This window comes from Apteryx rowi, unplaced genomic scaffold (assembly GCF_003343035.1).
Source record: "Apteryx rowi isolate R43461 unplaced genomic scaffold, aptRow1 scaffold_318, whole genome shotgun sequence".
Classification (NCBI taxonomy): domain Eukaryota; kingdom Metazoa; phylum Chordata; class Aves; order Apterygiformes; family Apterygidae; genus Apteryx; species Apteryx rowi.
In genome coordinates, this window is record NW_020449619.1 from 479,857 (window position 1) to 501,498 (window position 21,642).

The 21,642-nt window shown below is 54.0% G+C and overlaps 1 protein-coding gene across 3 annotated transcripts in view; it reads left to right on the forward strand.

The window, feature by feature from the left end:
- Nucleotides 1-1,237: 1,237 nt before the first annotated feature.
- DLGAP4 (DLG associated protein 4) overlaps nt 1,238-21,642 on the forward strand; it is a 75,082-nt gene continuing 54,677 nt past the window's right edge. The window contains exons 1-6 of one of the 3 annotated variants that reach the window (XM_026070760.1): nt 1,238-2,188; nt 2,942-2,995; nt 10,540-10,757; nt 14,782-14,896; nt 18,133-18,183; nt 19,373-19,619. In XM_026070760.1, the coding sequence (XP_025926545.1) occupies nt 1,238-2,188; nt 2,942-2,995; nt 10,540-10,757; nt 14,782-14,896; nt 18,133-18,183; nt 19,373-19,619 (1,636 nt within the window). Of the gene's footprint in view, nt 2,189-2,941; nt 2,996-3,761; nt 3,933-10,539; nt 10,758-14,781; nt 14,897-18,132; nt 18,184-19,372; nt 19,620-21,642 lie in introns of all 3 variants that reach the window. The other 2 variants (XM_026070758.1, XM_026070759.1) reach the window with 2 other exon arrangements.

Genomic DNA, 21,642 nt, shown 5'->3' on the forward strand with positions numbered 1-21,642 from the left:
CCGGAAGTCCCTTCCAACCTCAACCACTCTGTGACTGTGTGAAAATCAACCTATATAGTATTGAAAGCAGCTCCAAAAGTTTGTCTTTTTTCCCTGTATAAGCCAGTGCAGATGAGGATCCCTCCAAGCCAGGTGGGATGGGGTCAGTGCACTCATGAAACCCTCGGTGTGGAGGTCACTTCCCTTGAAGGGATTAGTCACAGCCAAACCACCAGTGTTTGGCTGACCTCCTCCACCGTCCCACAGGGATGCCTGTACCCACTGAATGACCTGTTGATGACCAGCCTCTCACTGTGGCAGAGGGAGATCGTAGCAGGGGATGGAGGGCCAGGCTTGGAGGGTATCACAACCCACTCAGGAGTGACGCAGCAAGGCAGGAAAGATCAGTCGAGCAGTGAACAGCTTCTCAGGTCGGGCTCTGACTGCTCAGAAACACTTCTCCCTCTCATCATAGGTACTGGAACATTTTCCTCTGAAGTAAAGCATGTCATAAAGTAAGATGTTTTTTGGAGGGGAGACATTTGCCATCATGTTGCATTATCACAACTCCATGCAACACACAGAGTAGGGCTGCCAGTCACCTTCTGAGATCCAGTAACCACAGAAACACAAAACATGATGTAGAACACTGGATGCCCAGCTCCTCATTTCCCTTGGCTCAGGCAAAGCCTGCATGCAGTATTTGACAGCAGGTTTTTCTCCAGCCCCCTGAGCAAATGGGACAGGAGCTGTAATTTGCTGGCAGTATCCCTGCTAGCCCTCGTTATGCTGGCTGGGGAAGGGACTCTATAAAATAAACATGTGCAGGGGCCAGAAAAATAGACACAGCATCCTTATTTAAGCAGCTTGTGGTAGAGCACTGGGGCGCACAAGCACTTAAGCTGTAGCTAGAGAGAATGAATCCTTCCCCAGCTCCTCTCCCTCTGTATCCTCTGCTCACTGTTCTTCTCCAGTCGTTGGTTCTCATGCCCCTTCTTCTCCCTTCCTGCTGTGTGATCCCTCTCCAATCTCTTAACCTTGGGGATATTTGCTTTTAGGACTGGGACAGCCCTTGCAGGAGATCCTCTCCCAGTGAGGAGTGGGCTCTCAGAGAGCATCAGTGACAGCTTTTTGGCATGCTCTGAGCATCTCTCCTCTTCCTCCAGGTGCAGAGCAGTCGCTGGAGCAGCAGGGTCAGCGCTTGTGCAAAGGCTCTGCCGCACAATCCCTGAGCAATGCTCTAGAAAACACGGGGACCATGAAGGGCTTAGGAGATAACAGAAGCCGCCACCTCTCCGATAACCTGGACTCCCCTCAGGACTCTCTTTATGCCCCTCAGGACAGGAACCCTTATCTCCTCAGCCCCACTGACTCCTACACCATGGACCCCCGGTTCCCAGCCCAGAATACCCTCCATGGTGACTGCCTCCTTCCACTCAACAACCAGATCTCCAACAGCAGCACTTTTCCCCGCATCCATTACAACTCCCACTTCGAGGTCCCAGATGAGAACCCTTTTCCGAGCCATGCCCAGGCCACTAAGATCAACCGCCTGCCTGCAAACCTCCTTGACCAGTTTGAGAAGCAGCTGCCCATCCACAGAGATGGCTTCAGCACCCTCCAGTTTCAGAGGAGCGATGCAAAGCACCGGAGTGAGAGCCCAGGGCGGATCCGACACCTTGTCCACTCTGTCCAAAAGCTATTTGCCAAATCCCAGTCTCTGGAGGGTCCCACCAAAGGCAATGTGAATGGCAAGAAAGGGGCTGATGACCCCAAACAGAACCGGAGGAGCAAGAGCAAAGATCGGGCAAAGACCTCTGAGCCCAAGCGTAGAACAAGATCCAACATATCAGGCTGGTGGAGTTCAGATGACAACTTAGACAGTGATACCTGCAGTTACCGCAACCCAATGGGCCTCATGACACTGGGCCGGCAGCCAGACCACAGCCAGCCGAAGTACTTCATGCATGCTTACAACACCATCAGCGAGCACATGCTGAAATCCTCCAAAAGCAATAACGACCTCAAGGTCACCCCTTGCACCAATATCCCCATCAACAATGAGTCCAACTACATTAAGAGGGGTTCCTGGTCTACACTGACACTCAGCCATGCCCGGGAAATGTGCCAGAAGGCCTCAGCCACGATCGACAAAGCCTTGCTGAAATCCAAGTCCTGCCATCAAGACTTGGCCTACCACTACCTGCAGGTGGGTGTAGTGGGGGGGGGGGGGGGTCATGGCTTTCTCCATGTGGGGAGAAGGTAGGCTTGGGAGGAGGTGGGGGATACTCTCCTTGTGGGCAGGTGATAGGCCTTATCAAACAGCTCATCTGCTCCAGATGTTTCAGTTGTCACCTCAAGTTATCCCAATCCCCACTCAGCACAGCCCAAGCCGCCCCGCAGCCCCCACTGGCACATTTCCAGGAAAGGGCTGGGGAAAATGGAGAGAGGTTAAATCCTGCCAAGACCCCAGCTATGCAGAAGGACAGAGTGTCACACCTCCTGTGGGGACACTGGCACTGATGCTGACAGGGTCTGGCTCCCTCAGCTGCAATGCTGCCCCAGGGTCCCCTCTCAGCCTCTATGCTTGGCCATGGAAGCATGAGGAGGAGCCGCTGTGCCCATGGTCCCACATTCCCCACGGCACCCTGGCCCTGGCATCCTCTTCTGTGACACCCATTCACTGGGGGATCACTGTGCCCTGAGCACACACTTACTGCCCACCCAGATCCTGCAGATGCCGAGGCCAAGGTGAACCCAGCTCATAGGCAGCTTTACTCCTGCCTGTGCATAGCCATTTCTGCTCTCTGCTTGGGCAGTTACATATACCAAGGGGCTGTGGCTCTTGTCCCACTCCAACAGGAAGGCTCCCTGGCCTTTGGCCAGGCGCTGCAGCAATCCCACCATCCAAAGGAGGCCAATAATAACTGATGCTTAACCCCTTATATCCACGCATCGCAAGGATGTGTCAGCGTGCCTAGTAAGCCCTGCTCTGCACAGCTTCCCAGGAGTGCTGGTAGGAACAGCAGCTCAGCAGGGCATGGCTTCATTTGCTGGCTCACACCACATGCAGGGAAGCGGCTGTGGGGTGAGGAGAGTAACACCAGCCTCCCAGTTTGCATGGCAGAGGCCTGCATGGCTAATGCTGGGGGCCACAGATTTGAATCCCCTGTCCTGATAGCATCAGGTCACTTTGGAGCCTGGTGGTTTCAGAAAGTATCACTTGAAGAACATAAACCTGGTTGTGCCCTAGAGAGAGGAATGAAGATAAATAAGCCAGGCCTGGATTGGGGGGAGGCAGAGGAGTGAATAGTCAGAAGGACTATGTATGTAAATCTCAAGCATCTTTTTTTAATGCAAAGGTGTCACTGGCTCCCCTGGCTGTGGCCAGTGGGCTTGAAGGCTTTAAAGAGCAATGAATTATTGAAGCACACTCTGCTTCCAGTATCTTGCTGGCCCCTTCTGCAAACCAAATTGTGGAGGGACTTATTGCATCAGGAAAGTCATCAGAAAAAGGTTCTTGGCCTGGTTTCTTTTTCTTTGCCCTCCTTTCAGTTAAGTGTTATGAGATTAAAAAGCTGGAGACAAAATCTCCACCAGTACCATTGCTCCTCTGTGTGTGGTGGCAGATAGCCCAGCACAGGTGGCCCCAAGCACAATGATCCCCTGCAGCCCCTCACTCAGTGCTCACATACCTCCTGGGATTTGGCCAGACTCAGGGGTATGAGACTGCCCTGCTCATTTATTCCCAACCCATGTAATGAGCCTCCGTTTCTTGACAGCCTGACCATGGGCTGTGGGCACAGCTGGGTAGCGTGAGCCCGGCCAGCAGCTGGGCAGCCCCACCGTTCGGCTGGGAGGAAACGGGTGCCGCCCTGCTGCAGCCGAGCGAGCTCCCGCCGAGGTGGGAACAGCCTCTCAGCCCTGGGCCAACCGACGCAGGCAGCAGCCAGGTAGGGATCTTATTTTGAGAGGAAGTTTTTGCCCAGTTACCTCCCCTCCCTGACCCTCTTGGGACCATTAAGCGGGATCAGCATCCCTGTGCCACAAAACTCAAGAGTAGAAACAGTCCAGGTAGGGATCAGCCCATAGCCTGCTACCTGCATGGCTTGAGGGGAACCTGGGGGATGCCAGAGGGTGTGATTGGTGTCTCAAGGATCTGGGCCAGCTCCCATGTCCAGCAGTGCCTCACCAGCAAAGCCAGACGAGACTCAGGACTCTAAGTCCAGAAGATGTGATGTATGCTCCCCACGAAAGCTGATAGATCATGGCTGCTCAGGCTGACCTTGTCCCCAAATGCCTAGTGTGAACCCCTGAGGACAGGCCACAGGACTAGGAGCACCTAGGGCCCTCAGGGCAGAATGAGGCAGTTGCATCCAGATCCATCCTCAGCCTGGGAAAGGGCCTAAGCCAGTGATGGAAAAGTTGCACACAGAGCCTGGAGGGCTGTGTGTGGGAAAAGTCCATTTGCAAGGCCATGTGTCCCTTGCCACCTGCTCCTCTGTCACCCCTTCTCTAGAGCAGGACAGGCCCCCTCCCAGTTTGTGCTGTGGCAAGGAACCACATGCCTCTGCATGGAAGAAAAGCTGGGTGCTTGGGAGCACAGGGTGCTCTGCCCTGATGCTGCTGGGGGCTGCTCCAAGGGAGAAATGCCCAGCTGGGCCCAGAGGTGGAAGAATGCCCACCGGACTTGAGGGTGGGTAGGAGAAGTGGGTTAGAAACAGATTTCCCCAAGCCTCCAGGCTGGGGCAAGCCTATTCACTTCCCTGATCTATTTGCAGGCTCTGGCTAGGCTTGGAGCCCCATCAGGGACTGCTGGAAGTCTTTGCAATGTTTCCAGGCCCATTCTCAGACCCAAACATTGGAGCTGAGAGTGGGTGATCTCCCAGCTCCGCTCCAGGTAGAGTTCCATCCCCTTTGTGTGTGGGGTTTCTCTGGAAAGCAGCCCTCAAGGCTATGCCACTGTCTTTAGAGAGAGGGCTGGAGAACAGCACTCAAGGGATGGAGGCCTTATTCCTTCTTCCCTCTCCTCTCCTCTGCTTCAGGGGGACCCTATGTGTGGCTGGCGGTGAAAAGAAAGAAACTGAGAGGGCAGGCTCCCAATATCCAAAAAGCTCCCTGGAGCGAGAGACACCCAGAACAGGACAAGTGCCAAGCAGGGGTAAACAGGAACTGGCAGGGCCCAGCAGCATTTCTGTGTTCTGCACTGACTTCAGACCCACATTGCATGGGCACTGAGATAACATTGAAGGGATGGACAATACGCTCAGCTCTGGGCAGCCCAGTTTATTTATGAATGCTGCATAACGAGGGAGGGAAAATCCCATGCTACCAAGGCAGTGCTTCGTCTCTCAGCACTGCAGGTGTACATGAAGAGGTACTGTGGCGTGGTCTGGCCTTGCCCATGCCCAGTGTTCTTTCTCCTAAACACCTCCCAAAATAAGCAGCAAGGCAGTTAGAACCCCAGCTGCTCTGGGCCATATGGCAGGGAGCTGAGTAGCCACGAAGGGCCCTGCCCTCAGTGGGACAGCTGTGACTCCCCAGGTGACAGGGTCACACCATGAGCACCATTAGCCTGCACCATCACCCAGATTAGCCTTCCAGACCCCTCTTACAGCCAGAGGACACTGAAGCCTCTTTAACCCCCCAGTAGCTCCAAACATACCTTCATAAGCCAAGGTGGGCAGCCTGTTCCATGCTAGTCACTCTGCAGATCCTGGCTCCCCTCGTACCAACCCACACAGCTTCCAGGGGCAGGAAAGCTGGCCCAGCTCCTTTCCAGAAGGCCCCCTTCCAAAAGAACAGATGGGGCCAATAGGCACTCTGGGCTCCCGCTTTCTTCCTTGGGGACATGGCTGAGGTCACACAGCTGTATACAGACACCATGCAAGATCCAGCCCTGAAGAGAGTGGTGGGGTACCCTCATTAAGCTCTGTGTATTGGAGCCTGGCTGCATGGCACATACATCCCTGTGCGCTGTGTCTAGCTCTGTGTGTGCCTTGACAGGTGCATTCATGTTTGGGTGCGTGTCCATGTGTGCTGGGGCTGGGCTGCATGTTGGAGCCAGCACACATGCAAATAGAAACCCTGTTTGTTCTGAAAGTCTCTCTTCTCCCCAGACTCCCCTAAACAATGGGAACAGCACAGCTCTTCCATCCTGGCCCACAGCCTAGGAGGCGGATTTTTCCCCTTCACTGCTCTCTCCCCTATGTTAAGGATCTGTTTGTCTGGGTTAGGGAATGCCCCAGGCAAGCTTAGGGTAGGGGGAACCCTCTGCAGCCACTTCCTACCTTTCTTCTCCACACTTAGCTCATGATACGGGGGTCAAAAGAGCCAGAAAGCACTGCTTCCCTGCAAAGTGCAGTATTATGGCAGGATGGTGCCAGTGGAGCCTAGTTCCCAGGAATGGATACATGCTTGGATCCCACATGCCTGCACCAAGAGGCACCATGTGGACTGAGACTAGGCAGGAAGCGGAGGGGCGATCTGCATCCTGAAGCCTGGCAGCACACCTCTGCTTTCCATGTCCAGCAGCCACCTGCAAGAGTTTTGTAGATGAGCCTAGGATCTGCTCAAACCCTTCATGACAGTTCTGTTCCTGGCATTCCTCTTGTTCTCACCCCTTTCACGCCAACAAAACCACCATGTGCAGAATCAAGCCTACATTTGGGAAAGCAGCAGGAAGTGCAGCAAGGCTCCCATGGCCTGTAAGGAACCTCCTGAGCTTCTCTGTGCAAGGCCTATATGCAACACATGGCAGCTCTCATCCCCATTTTGTTCTTTCTTTAATACATGGGCTGGATTCAGTGCCCAGAGTCAGTGCCCAGCTGCCCTGAAAGGTACTGCCATCAAGGTGCTGCCTTAGCTGCTGCTGAGGTCTGTCCCTTGATAGCAGAGTGTGCTCTGGGCTCTTCACCTGCACTGCAGAGCTTTAGAGACTGTGGGATAGGTTTCTCAGGTCCTCAGGTGACTGAGGATGCAAAGAAGTACTCAGCAGGATTCTGAAGAGCACCTCAGGAACCAGCACTGCTTTAGAAGTGCTTGTGTCTTCAGGTGCAGCACCTTTGAAACACTGGTCCTGTGCTCTGGGCCACAGGGAGCAAGAGCTTTGGGAGTCTCTGTGGGCTCTGCCTGCCCACTGGCAGCTCTACCCAGGATGCTGCTCCAAACTGCAGCACCAGGTTTAATGGGTTTCCTGCCAAGGATCTTTTTTTGCCTTTGTTGCTGTTAAACTGTAATGTGGAACACCTTGAGGGCAACTTTGATTCTGGCACCAGCATTGCTGCCTTTCCAAGGTGCAAAGTGGAGGAGAGGTGAGAGAAAGGGGAAGCAAGGCAGCTCAGGTAGGATCAGAGGGCTGACACAGTGCAACAGGAAAGCTGGTGGAGGCTGTTCCTAGGAGAGGGCTTTGCACTGAGTCTGTATGGAGCAGGAAATACTATGGGATGCTTGGTTCACACGGTTGTAGACAAGCTGCACTAGCAGAGATATACTGAAACCACTGGCTTTGGTGATGCTTTCCCCAGAGATGAGAGTGCCCAAGGCCAGGAGGCAGACACACAAGCCTAGGTTTTGCTGAGCTGATCTAGCCACAGACCATACCCTCAAGCAGCGGAATTAGAGTAGCCACAAAAGCCCAAGGTTTTAATGCCACCTCTGTCTTCAGGCTCTCTGGGGGAATGGAAATGCTGGGAGAGGTGGTCTCAGCAACCCATTGCCCCATGAAATGCAACATCTGCACCTGCAGAGCAGATGGTTGTGTCCCCCTCACCCTTGTTTGGCATACCTAGCTGCTGGAAAGCTGATGAAATGTCATTCTCACCTCCTCAGTCAGGGGCTGTGGACCCCAGCCCTCACCCCAGCCCCTCACTGGCCCAGGAGCCTTGCTGGTAGGAGGCTGGTACTCATTCTGAGGAGAAGGCAGGCAGCAAAATCTAATCTGTTGTCAGACCTGACTCCAAGGCGGCCAGTATAAAAGTGCATCCAAAGGCTCCTGTCCCCTTCTTTAGGAAAGGTCAGAACCAGCCACCCTAGGCACCCAGGGGTGATGGACAGCTCTCTCCTGCGGCAAGGTCTGCACAAGGGAGTGGGCTCAGTTGGAGCCAGTGTGGTCCCTTCTGACTGGTCCATGGGAGCCCCCAGTGTGAGTAGGTGGGCTGAGGCAGAGAGGGCTCACACAAGCAAGAAAAAGGGCACTCCAGTCTTGCTTTGCAGGAGCCTTCAAGATTATACCCAGTAGATTCTGACCTGGGCAGCCTTGCTGCCTTGCAAGCAGCCAGCCCAGAGGCCATTGCCAAGCATGAAGTTGCAAGAGGCAGAATGGGAAGGAACTGGGAAAACCTGCAGCAGCAGGACAAAGGAGGACTGGCAAGGTTCATGTCTCACATGCAGGACTCATTCCACACCAGCAACATGATGCCTCTGGCTCTCTGCTCTGTGCCTTCAGTGTACTGTTCTTGGCTGAAGGGTGTATGTCATGGTGGGAGCCCCATCACCAAAGTGATCCCACCAGGCTATGTGGTTCTGCTAAACATAGCACTGGGGTCACCCCTTGTCTTCTCCTGAACAGACACAGCAAGCAGCAGGCTGGGGGAGCATGGGGGAACCCCTGGCTCTCCTGGGCAACAAGAAAGCCCTCGTAGTGAGCTAAACTGTTGTGCATGGATTGAGCCTGCTTCTGGCGCTCCCCAGGGCCCTCCCTCCTCAGGGCAACGGGAAGCCTCTACTTGCAGAGATGCAGGTCTAGGAAGATGCTGCACCCCAGCAGCCGTAGCACATTGGACCTTTGACCTGGCTCCATCTCCCACAAAACAGGCCTGCTGCAGACAAGGGGGGGGGGAGGGGGCAGGAAGTAAGCTCTGCTTAACTGCTCTGGCTAATAACAGTTAGCTGCAACATGGCTCTTTGCATTCCCAAAGCACTATATAAACACTGGCTGATTAATCCCACAGCTCCCTGGGGAGCTGGGTAAATCCAACCGCTCCATCCGGCAGAGTGGATTTGGATGCTCTTGACAGCATGAGCTGCTCTCAGCACAAGGCTCTTCACTACTCACAGTGATCCCCAGCCAGCCTGCTTCCCACAGCAGAGCTGAGAGCCTTGGGCTTATCTTGGTCTGTGCACGTTTGTAAGGTAGAGAAGAGATCAGAACTCAATATCTGCAGCTTTCCCTCTCCATCATCGTCTATTGTAGACTGCAGTACCTGCAGTCAGTGCAGCAGCTGACAGGTGTTTTTCCAGGGTGTTGTACATACCAGTAGCCACAGCAGCCCCTGTTTCAGAGAATACCCTTGCTGCCCAGAGAGAAAGGGCAAACAGAGGACAGCAGTGTCCAGGCTGGGAATGGAGGCCCAGATGCATAAAGTGGCTTTGCCAGGGCCGTGCAGCAGCTAGTGACCTGTTTGCCTGCCCTTCTCTCACAAAGCCAGACCACGCTGTTGCACACCTTGGATGTCAAAAGCAGCAGGACAGACCTTTGAGCAGGGAGCCTCCTAGGAAACATTAAAAGAGATTGCTTTGGTCCTGATAAATATCCCTTGCTTCTCCTTCTCCACATTTCTTCATCTCAAGGGCTGGTTAAACATCAGCTACAAACCAAGTTAGCCACACGACCAGGACTTGCTCCTGGCCAATTTTGGTTACCCCATCTCTCTCCTGACCTATCCCATACCACATGTGGCTCTGGTCCTGATCAGTCTTGTGCTGACGTCTGGTTCTGCTGGCTGACTGCCTTGGCTGTGCCCTTCCGTCAGCTATATGAACCCTTTACAGGTGGGGACAGACTGTGGAATGGTTAGTCACTTGAATTGCTCTGTGCTTCACATCTCTAGTGAAAAACATCAGCTTGCCCATCTCTAGTAAGGGAACAGAGACTGTTTCTGCCTTAAATTAATGGCAGAGTCATTGTATAAGTGAAATTACAAATGCTTTTTTTGTGTGAGGTACTATTCAACTCTGTATAGAGATACCAGTGCAAGGTCTCTGTACCCCGGCTGCTCCAGAGGGACCTGTGAGGACCTAGCTTGGCTTCAAAAATGACTTAGAGCTGCCAAGAGTCACCTTCAACTCAGACACCTTACAAGGAGATGGACCTAGTGGAGGGCTGGGTTCTGGCTAGCCAGCCACAGGTCCTAGTCTATGACAACTCTTGTCGGCCTTGGTTTGAACAACGTGTACACTTCACATTAAATGAACATGGGCTTTGCATTAAACAAGAGTGTGCCACTCCTGTCCCAATGCCCAGCACAAAACTAGTGAGATTCTTCCTTTCTCACTATGTCTGGCATTGTTCATCTTAAATCAACTGTGTAAACATGGTCCATTTAAAACTGGTCTGCAGTTGTGGTTGGATTAATGGTTGTGGGTAGATGTGCTAAATTTGAGGCAATCAAACATAAGGCTTCCTGGCATAAGCTGGCAAGGGAGGGTCAGAAAGGAATTGCTTTGCCCATTCCCATTACACTCCAGCTGAGGCTCTGCCTTGTCACCAAGCCCCTGTGGTCCCCCTGATCTCAGAGGCACCATCCCTCATACCTGCTCATGCTCCCCTTGCTCTTGCAGGTGCCTCAGGGGGAGTGGAACAACACGCTGTCTCGGGACAAAGACAGCGAGATCCCGTGCCGGCGCATGCGGAGCGGGAGTTACATCAAAGCCATGGGGGATGACGATAGTGAAGACTCAGAAACCAGCCCCAAACCATCCCCGAAAACTGCAGCTCGGAGGCAGAGTTACCTCAAGGCCACCCAACAGTCCCTGAGTGAGCAGAGCACCACCCAAAGGTAACGCTGGAGCTCCTCCGGGAGCTCTGCACAGGCGCCCCAGGGACGACCCCAGAAACAATCCGTGGGGTTTGGCCAGCAGCACCCACATGGGGACCCAACAGGGGGATCAGAGCCCAGCAGAGCTCCTGCACACCAGCTCAGACAGGCCGCGGGGCAGGATAGAAGGTGATGTGGTGGAGGAATGAAGAGGGCACTCTGACTCTGGTGACTCCAAAACAACCCTGGTGTTAAAGAGCCTGTTCCAGGTTCCTGTCCCCTCAGCAATGGGGAGTAAAGCCACAGGGCACTTCTTTGGTGAAACTGTGTGGATTTTCTCTAGCTAAGGATCTGCTCCTCCTAGGGAACAGAGATCCCAGCCCAGTGATGCTATTTAAACATGGAAGATGCTCAGCCAGCATGACTGAATGCACTGGGTGCGCAGACCACAGGCAGCTGGGACTTTGTGGTATACTTTGCTCTTCTGGTGCCCCAAGAACTCTGGGACTAGCCAGAAAGTGCCTGATGAGGAGATTAGGCTGAATAGCATTCTGCAGCAAGGAGAGATAAGCTGAAAGGCCCAGGACCAGGTGTTCCAGGAGGAAGACTCAAGCTGGCTTGATGTAGATAGAAGAGCAAAGGGTATACAACAAATGTGTGTGCTGGGCATGGGGCTGGGTCCTTGCAGCACAAGGTCCATATGAACCACATGAATGGAGCTGATGTTATGCAATGTATATAGTAGGTGAACACACAATGTAGCCACCTCATCTCCTCGCTACTTCCCAGCTGTCCTGCTTCCTGGGAGAAGGTAGCAAGGGGCTATAATAGGCTATGACTGAAATGGGAATTGCTGGGGCTCCGGTGAGGATGTGAAGGACAGCAAGAGGCAGGAGCAGCTACAGGAAGTGAACTGCTCACAATACAGCAAATATATCCAGAGAGAAGTGAGGGAACAACAGGCAACATGGAGACCCCTCATGGTGGCATCAGACTGCAGGTGAGATGCCTCTTTCTGATCAGAGGCAAAATTAACTGCAGGGAGTCCTGGAAATGCCTGCTCTGAGTCCATCCCTTTTTCTTGCCTTCACACACACTTGAGGGGGAGAAGAGTTGGGTCCAGGAGTCCCTGGTATAAAATACTGGGGGCTTAGAGATGCCCAGCTTGGAAGAATCAGACCATTCCTATCCTGGACTAGTTGTCTGTTCAGGTCATTTCCATCAGGGTGTAAAACCTCTCCTATCTCTGGCCTGCTGTGGCATCCAGCTGAAGTTCACAGATATGCAGCTTTGAGGAAAGGGGTGGAGCAATGTGGTTGAGCAGAGAGGGCAGAACCAGCTGAGCCCATGGATGCAGTTACATGGGGAGAGCAATGATTCGGGGAAGCACTGAGGACTGGCAATGCCCATCTCTGAGAGCATGTGAACCTTAGCAAGAGATTCGCTGGAAGGAATGATCTTGTCCCAGGAAGGAGAGAGTTCTGCTAGCTCCTGACGCTGTAATTCTGTGAGTGAAGCCAAATGTCCCAGCTTGCTTGTCCCCTGGGCCTCAGCCCTAGACTGGCAAGGTCTTGCGCTGGGCATGTGCCAAGCGTTTTGAGTGTTGTGCCTGTCACAGGAGTGATCCCAGTCAGTCCCATGCTGGAGCGTAAGCACGGCTGCCATCTGCCGACCACCCCCTCAGCTTTCTCACTCCCTCATATCCCTCTTTGGATGCTGTGGCTGGTTTGGTTGCTGTGAGGCCTGACTGGGATTCCCCCATCAGGCTCTCACACTGGTGGGACAGGCAGCTGGAGACAGGCTGGCCAGGAAGCATCGGCAGCACCATCTGCAGTCCTTGCTCCAGCACAGCTCCTGTGCCAGTGCTCACCAGAGCTCTGCACAAGGCCTAACACATGAGACTGATTCTCAGCAAGAGCTGCTGGCCTCAGCTCCAATCTCTGTCAGCCAAGAGTCACCAGATCTGTAGTTCAAGACAGGACTTCAAAGAGAAAGAGAGCTGCAGTCTTGGCCAGGACTGAGGTGTAGAGGAGTGAGACAGGATCCCAGGTCACCACAGGTCCTAGACCTGTGAGAGGATCTCTGCCCTTTCAAACAAATCTATAACCTGCTTTGTGACTCAGTTTCCCCATAGCCAGGCTGTGAGGCTAAATCAGGGGGTGAAGTCCACCAGACAAGTATGTGAAGCCTGCCAGCGACACTGCCTGCCCCAGGATGTGCCTGACTTGCACCACGGGTGCTCAGCAAGCTCATGGATGAGACCCTCTCAAGCTAAGGGGAATGATACACGAAAAGGATAGTCCAGGGCCCGGGGCACAAAGCGGCCCTTGACAGGTGGCCGAGCTCAGCACGAGGTCCCTTGGGGGCCAGGTGTCTCCTCCATCATCAGGCACAGCAGAGGCTGCTCCCCACTCTTGTTCATGCCCCAGAAGACACAGGAAGTGCCACAGGGCTTCCTTGGGGTCTGTCCCACTGCACAGGGCTCCTGTCCTGCCCTGGACACACCTTGGACTTAGCCCTTCCAGGGCAAGCTGGCTCACCGTCCCTCAGAGTCCCAGCCCTGCTGTCTCTTCTACAGGTCATGGTGCTCCCAGCCCTCTGAGGATCTGCAGCTGTCGCTGTAAATACTAGTGCTCTGGCTGTGCAGGGGGTGGCTGAGGGGGACACAGCCCCACTCTTAGGGAACTGCTGCCATGCTGCCATGCCACCCTGTGTGGCATTGCCACCACTGGTGACCACTCGGGCTGTACAAGCTGGGGCTGGAAGCAGTGGCAAAGGAGTCCCCCAGCACATAGGTCAGCCCAGGCTGATGAAGGACAGACTTCCTGCACCCTGTGGCTCTTCTGGATGAGGGAGGACTGTTCACCCCAACGGTACTCTGTTAGGACCACAAGTGATTCGAAAGGGAGCTCCCCAGCAGTTAACCTAGGCTGGCATGGCTAAACATGTCATCTACCGTGCATGCAGCATGCCCTGCCACATGCCCAGGAACACAGGCTGTGCCTGCAGAGCCCATACTTTTTAGCATGTTCAGAAAGGACAGCACTGGGCTAACGTGCAGGGTATGTGCTCAAGGTGGCAGGTTGTCACACACCCACCTGATCTGTGACAAAGGCTCCCTCAGCCACACACAGGGTGTCGTGGTGGCATAGAAGAATGAGAGAGTCCTGTCCATCCCACATCCCTCCTGTCCTTCCCGCATCACTCCCATCCCTTCTGCATCCCGCCTGGCCCCTGTGTGCCTGGCTCTCAGCAGAGGCTGTAGCTGGGTTGGGCTGGGTGCAAGGCTCTGCTATTCTCCTCCTGCTATAGAGGCTCCCACTGAACCCTGGCACAGTGGTTCCCCCAGAGCCTGCAGAGAAAGCTGTTCAGAATATACTGAATCCCTCTGCTCCTGCAATGCTGCTACTTAGGCTCGGTTTGTCTTGACCTTCTTCCAGATAATCTTTTGGGTTTTTCTATACAAATAATAAAAAAAAATCCTGCAGATGTTTCCAGCTCAAACATCCACAAAAATATAATTGAAGAGCCTTTTCTCACCCCATGCCCCACCCCCTTCCAGCCAGTCTGAGTGGGGAAGAGCTGGCTTCTTTGACTTCAGCACCCAACATCAGCCTGTGCTGGAGTTAGTCTGTAACTAGGGCATGACCATGAGGGCTGGCACAGATCCTGTGTGTTCCCTGGGATTAGGCTGGACTAACTTGTCACCTGCAGTGCATTCCTTGCAGTGGGGCTCAAGGTCCTGTCCGCTCTTCTCCTCTTGAGCTCCACAAAGCCTTCATCCATGTGCCAGACCAAAGATTTCAAACCAGGGACTGGCAAGGTGGGAAAGGGCTTCCCTCTATTCCAGGAGCTGCCACCAGGGCCAAGCCATGGACTCAGTGCCCAACATTGGCTTTATGCTGCCATGCACCCATGCCTGGCAGATGGTGCCATGGGGCAGGGTGGTCTGGCTCAACTGGCATGGCATACAAGAATCAGCAGAACCCCAGCACTGCCCTCTCTGGGTGCATGCTCCCTCACACCCTTCTCTTTCTCCTGGCAGGAGCCTGGACCGCCTGGACTCTGTCGAGATCCTCCTACCTCCAAAGTTCCCAACCTGGGAGGAAGAATACAACCAGATCTCTGACAGCATCAACGAGTCCAGTTGCATCAGCCAGGTGAGATGCTGGAGAGCTGGACCTGGCTGCACCAGCACACCCAACCCCAGAAGACAAAGGAGGCTAAGGGGAAAGAGGAACATCTCTCTCCCTCTACAGAATAAGGCTCCAGCTGCACTCTAGTAGTGGGCAAGCTAGTCTCTGGCAGCTTTGCCAAAGCCTCAGGGACAGCTCCTTAATTCTTGTTCATATTAGACCCCTCTTGCTGTAGTTTTTGCCTCCTCTCAGCTCTGCTGGTGCAGCTGAAGTCACACTAGCCATGGCTACAGATATTGCACAGACATTCATAGTGATGGGTAAAGCTCAGGGCTGCTCTGTGCATAAGCACATGCAGTGTAACCACCCAGGAGCCTGCACACAGCCTTAGTGAGAGCTGTGTGCAAGGCACCTTCCTCCCACTGCAAGCTCCTTGCACGTGCTAGGCGGGCACAGAGGGGGAACCTGCCCTGCCAACTTCACTCATCCAAAAGGCAGTGTGCAGCCTGGGGCCAGCTGCCAGGAGCTTTATAGAGCTAGAACTAGGGAAAGTAAAGCCATTGCTTTACTCTGAAAGCCTCATCCCTTGTGAAGTGGATTGGGCCTAGGAATGAGGTGTCTGTAACCCAGGAGACTGTCCTGCCACCTAATTGGGAATGTCTTCATTGGATATTCCCACTCCCCATGCATCAGTGAAGGTAAAATACTTAACTTACATGGTCTCTAGGCAAAGCCAAGGATCCTAGTGGAGGCATTTTTGATGGATGTCCCTTGCCACACGGTGGGTTTGTGTGCTCTGACCCTGGCCTCTGGCAGGCAGTCAGTTCAAGCAGTTCAGACTCCTTGTCCCAAGCTAAGCCTCACTTTGGGATTAAACTGTAGTGGTTAAGGGTTAGGTGGCTATAAGCCAGCTGCTTCTCGGACTTGAAAATAACCCATGCCAGGATATGGCCTTTGCATAGGTCCCATATGCTTAATCTCAGCCCTGGGACAGGGACCCTTCCTTTCAGTACACAGTTGGAAGTGTCCTGGGGCAGCAATGACTCCACAAGTCTTGCCTGGATGTTTCACTGTCACCCTGGGCCTCTGTCATGTCAAGTCTCTGTTCACGTGAGTATACATGGCAATGTGTGCACACACATGCCCCGCTCTGAGCTGCTCCAGAGTCTGTCATCCCCACACGCTGCCAGTGTCCAATGATCAAGGAAGGCAGCACAACCCGATGGTTAAAGAAATGGGCTGGATATCACAAACCAGAGCATGGAGGAGCTGTGAGATTTGTGCCCTGGCACCCCCATATAGATGCATGGGGCTCTGAGTCCACATTCGTCTCAGTCTGGCTTCTCCAGCTCCACAGGTTGGTTTCTCCTGCTGTTACTCCCAGTAGTGTGGTTGAAGCCGCTTGTGGAGAATTTTGGGGAAGGGCACAGAGCATTGCTCATGGGGTGTACTTGTTCCTTGTGGTCAGTCTTGTTCTTTGTACATCAGCAACAATGTGCTAGGTGTTTCATTGCACAGAGAAAGAGGTCGGACCATTGTACTCTTGTGCTTTGCATGTAAACCCGTGTCTGAAGCCAGGCCTCTGCGAGGAGGGGTGAGACAACAGGCCCACTGAATTTGTGCTCTCCCCCAGCCCAAAGTTACCATCTAGCAGCTGAGTACAGCACACCCGCAAAAGCATCAGGAGGCTTTTGGAGATGAAGGGTCTGAGCTGCCTGTGATGTGCTAGGAGATGCATAGACAAACACCCCTTTCCAGACATAGAGTATTAGCCCTGTGACACAGGTGGTATACTAGCTGCCCACAGTGCTAGGATCAAGCGTGGGTTGGTGGGCTGGTGTCATCATTTGCACTTTACCTGCCTCCCTCCAGTTGCAGCTGGACTGGGATTTAGAGCCCCCCCCCAGGTATTGTACATCTGTTGATTCAGGATAGACCTAGTACATCTACTTTGTGTGCTTGTCCTGGTCTGATCTTTTGGAAGCTCTGACCTGTCCCTTCATACTGTGAGTACCGGAGGCAGTTCCTCCCTTGCCCTCACTTTTGTGTGACCTCCAACACCTTCTTTGTTTGTCCAGCAAAGCAGACCCTAGAGTCGTCCCAAACAGGAGCATCTCCAGCTCTGTAAGACAAGTTCACTCCACTTGATTTTATGCCAACTAAACTCCACCTTGCAAATCTCCGGAAATCTGGAGTTCTTCTGATGTGCATGTCAGCACCCACCTTTCACAGCAAGGGAACCAGTGGTTTGACAGAGCCAACTGCCAATCCCCAACATCATACATTCATACTTTGAGCTATCCCTCTCTGTGGAGGGGCATGACCCAGGCCTCAGACCCAAGCCCCTTCACCTTGGGTACATTTGAAACCTGGATTCTTCCCAAGATGGGTTATCTTGGGCAGCTTATGTAGTGAAGACCTCATAGGATGGATGCGCTCTGCAGCACTTGGATGGAAGGAACTGCCTGGAGAGGAAGAAAAGGGATTTCTCCCCACAGGCAGCACAGTGTCTGTCAGGCATCTGTTGTTATGCCAACTGTGTGCTGTGGCTTTGCTATGGAGAGAAGGGAGTATTACTTCCATGTGGCTTCTTCCTGGACTGGTGAGGGGGGAGACAGCAGCGAGCTGGCCAGCTCAGCACCAAGAAGGGCTAGATGAAAGCCAAGGAAATTTCCCCTGCCGTGGAGCACTCCAGCTACCCATCCACTCAGGCTCTTCAAGTGTCAGATGCAGGCTGTGGGGGCCCATCACTTCTCCTGGACATGCCACTGAACTCCTGCAGCACTGAAGGGAGGGAGCTGAGGTGCTGGCCAGACCAGTACTAGGAGCTTAGTCGGTGTGCCAACTGGGAGTCACACCAGCCCTTGTCCCACAACCACAGACACCCTGCATGGGCCGAGGGGTGTTGTAGCATTGTGTTCCCACTGTCAGAGTCCAAGTGTGCCCTGTGTATCTATATATTTATATATGGTGCATACAACAGGCTGAATGCATCAATACCTTCCCTCCGGTTTGGAGGCGTCCCATGGAGCTTTGCCATGCCATGTCTGTGCTACTGTCTGAGGAGCCTGAGGGGTGCTAGGCCACACCAGCATTTTGCTTGGTGTCTTACAGGTTCTGAAGTTTGTTGAACTGTCAGCAGTTGTGGCTCCAGAGAAAGGGCCGTCTGCTCCCATCGTCCTCAGTACCTGTGCAGTGGCTGTGTGTGTGAGGGGCTCCCCTGTTCTTGGCCTTTAACCTTCTTCAACTCTTTCTTCCAGATCTTTGGACCCCCCTCACTTATCCCTCAGATATTTACCCATGGAGAGCAGGTACCGTCCCGCTGGTGTTTCCCTCTTCATTCCTCACGGAACTTTCTTGGGTCACCCCTGGAGCGCTGCCTGGGGTGTGCAGGCAGGCTGTGGGGTCAGCCTTCACCCAGGAGCCAGTGGGAAGAGGAGAAGGAAGCTCTCCCCAACCCAAGGCACTCTAGGGCAGCTGGAGAGCTTGGTTTTCCCCAGCCCTGGGCGAGGGGGGGCGTGGTTAGGGAGCATCAGTTTTGGATGGAAACTGATGAGCTTTTTGAGCCAAACCTTGTGGAAATTGGAGACTCCAGACTCCAACGCCAGGCATACTGTTCTTGAGGCCTAAGAAAGGGCCAGGAGAGACAGGAGTGGGCAACGGGTCCTGTCTCAGCATCTGTATTTCAAAACACTTTGTTTTAGGCTGCCTGTGGTGTAACCTAGGCGAGCCTCTCCTGAGTTAAAGTTCCGTCAGCTGCTGCTAATGAAGAACAGGGCAGAGCAGCAGGGGCATGGTGTGGGAGGGAGAAGCTGGGGTAGCAGCAAAAGCAGGGAACAGAGCTGCTCCTGCTCAGGGTACACCATGCCTTGGCCCAGTGCTCAGCCATCTCCTGGTCCCTTGCCTTGGACAGGGCTGGGGTTGAATTCCTGATAGCAACATCACAGCACAAGTCTAGGTGGTCCTGGGCCAAGCATGTCCCCCCACCCAGCCCACACTTTCCCACCTTATCTTTCTGCACTGCACACCGGAGTAGGGCTGTGCCATCACCCCCAGGGGAGGAACACACCTGACCTGATGGGGTCCTGTGGATGGGTTTTGGGTTCCCCAGCCATGCCAGCAGGCACTGGGAGACCTTTCAGAGGCCGAACAGGGATTTTAGCCTCACATGCTCTCAGCCTTTCCATCAAAGACTGGGGAGTGTTTCGTAGGCACTGTGGTGGTACATCTCTCCTGCTCCACAAGCAAGAACCCTCTTGCCTCGGAGGATGCCCCTATCCTCCCTTTCTCGTGGCAGAGAACTCAGGAGTCCTGCTCTGCAACCAGCACTGACCACTACACCTCACAGTCTTGCCTACACATAATTGAAACCCACTTACAAATAGCAGCAGCCCTGGAGGACAGAGACCTCCAGGAAAAGGGAGACTAATTCGCAAGGGGAAGGAGAAGGGGAAAGGGCCCAAGCAGGGGGTGACTGGCTCTGCCCCTCTTCCTGTGCAGGCAGGAGAGCCAGAGCTGGGGGAGCAGTACGAGGCCGTCTGCGACTCTACCTACAGTGAGGCTGAATCGGCTGCCGTGGAGGTGCTGGACCTGCCACTGCCCAGCTACTTCCGTTCCCGGAGCCACAGCTACCTCCGTGCCATCCAGGCAGGCTGCTCCCAGGAAGAGGATACGGGCTCTGTCCACTCAATCTCCCCGCCACCGGCAGGCAGCCTCAGCGGCAGCAGGACCCTGCCCAGCAACAGCAGTGAGTGCCAGCGGTGGGCCGCGACGGGAGGCAGAGGGGAAGTGAGCGTATCAGAAACCAAGGGGTACAGGGCTGGCAGAACATGGGGGAGGCTACCACTGAAGGGTAGATTGCCTGGAAGGTGTTGAGTGTGCAAGGTGCTCTTCTCAGATATCTGCGCGAGGTATCTCCAGCCACAGCTGTCCAGGAATTTTGTGGCTGTATAGGGAGATCCTGTGTCTCTCAGTTTGTTCTGCACTGGTGAGGGAGGACAGCAGCCAGTGTACATGGCCAGGATGGATGGTTCTGGGTCTCTGGATGCAGGGGCTGAAATGGCAGATGGGGTCTGGCCTGCACAGTCAGTGCAGCCTGTAGAAGTCCAGGTGAACTGTCTCTTGGCTCAGCCAAGCCAAAACCGGATCTGAGTACTGCAGCTGGGAGCATCTCATGGGACATCCACCTTGCCCTGTTGGGGGTCCTGGGAGGATGGGGAGCACTGACTGCTATCTTTGCCAGTTGGGCTGGGAGTCCTGTGGGGCTGAGGGTGCAGTGGGAATCTTGCACAGGCAAGCAGCCTTTCTTCTGCAAACCTTGGTGCAGGGGCCAAGCAGCCGCTGAGCCAGCTATTGATAGGCTTCTTCTTCCTCTTCTTCCTTCTCTCAGCCAGGCATCTAAGTGTCATTCCCCCAATCTGGGCTACAGCTGACAGGTGTGACCTCTCTCCAAAATCCTTGGGAACAAAAGTGTGTATCAGGGACTCTGTATCGTTTCTCTGGGGTCTGAGCATATCCTGATCTCTGCAGCCCCTTCAGCCAGGAGGACAAAAGGCATCTGCCCCTGTCCCTCAGTGATGGAGGAGTCACAAGGCATTGGGGTTCACCATGAACTTTGTTGCAGGCTCCCCCAAAAGGCAGGACTCCTGGAACCAGGTCTGGGGGGACCAGATACGGGGGGAAAAGGCTCATGGTGAGAGTTTGCCCCCTCTAGACTCTCAGGGATTATAATTTCCCTCAGCAGAGTTACAGACAGGTCTGACCCTGCTGGAACCAGCAGTCTGAGCAGTGTCTGGTGAGGCTTTCTCCTAGCTGAGGATGAGAGAAGCAGGCAGAACTCAGAGGGGAACTGGACCTGAGCAGCATGGCCCAGGTGCTGGCGCACCAAGTGTGGGGCTCACCAAGAGAACTCGCCTGTGCAGGCCCAGGCATTAGCTCAGCTCCATGCAGAAGCAGTGCAGTGTCATGTGCTGGGCTCACAGTTCTCTCACAGCAGTCCCTTCTCTCCCCAGAGGCCAGGGCTGAAACGGTAATGGGGCAGACTGGCTGCACCCAGCCCTTGGGCTGCCACCTCCATTACAGCTGCCTGGAGACTAGCCTTCTTTCAAAATCCTCTGACAATGAGACACTAGGAGTTTGTCCTTTGGCTGGACTGGCCCCAGTTCCTTTCTGTCTTGGAGACATGATGAATTGCAGCAGCCACACAGATGTCTAATGCATTTCATAATATTTGCCCTTCTCCCATCAGGTGTACTCAGACTAGAGGCCCTGATCCAAACATCTCTGATATGGGGTAAAAACAATTCTTGCTCTAAATTTGAAGGCACTAGTGAGTCTTTCTGAGCCCCAGAGCCCGTCACCCTGCAGCTTCAGTGCACTGTTGTCCCTGAGCAATTAACAATGTTATACTCAGCTCCAGACACCCTGCCTGCCTCTGCTGACACTGGATGTGGGCATTATTCATTCCAGACAGGCCTTTCTCTTTTGATTAGTAACTACTGTACTGGACAAAAGCCTGGCCTCTCCCTCAGATATGAGTCAGGAGTGACTCTATCCCCTGGAGAACGGGAGAGGCTGAAGGCAGCCTCATCCAGTTGATGTTTCTAATCAGCTGGGCCGTCACTACCAAGAGGCAGCTCCCAGTCTTGCAGGAGAGCAGTCTCTTTGCCAAACGATTCGCAGGAGCTGGAGCTCCTGCTTACCGAGCCCTTTCTTCTCCAAAGGACCTGTAAAGAAGGGAACTGCTTTCTCTGCCACCTCTGGGAAGAGGC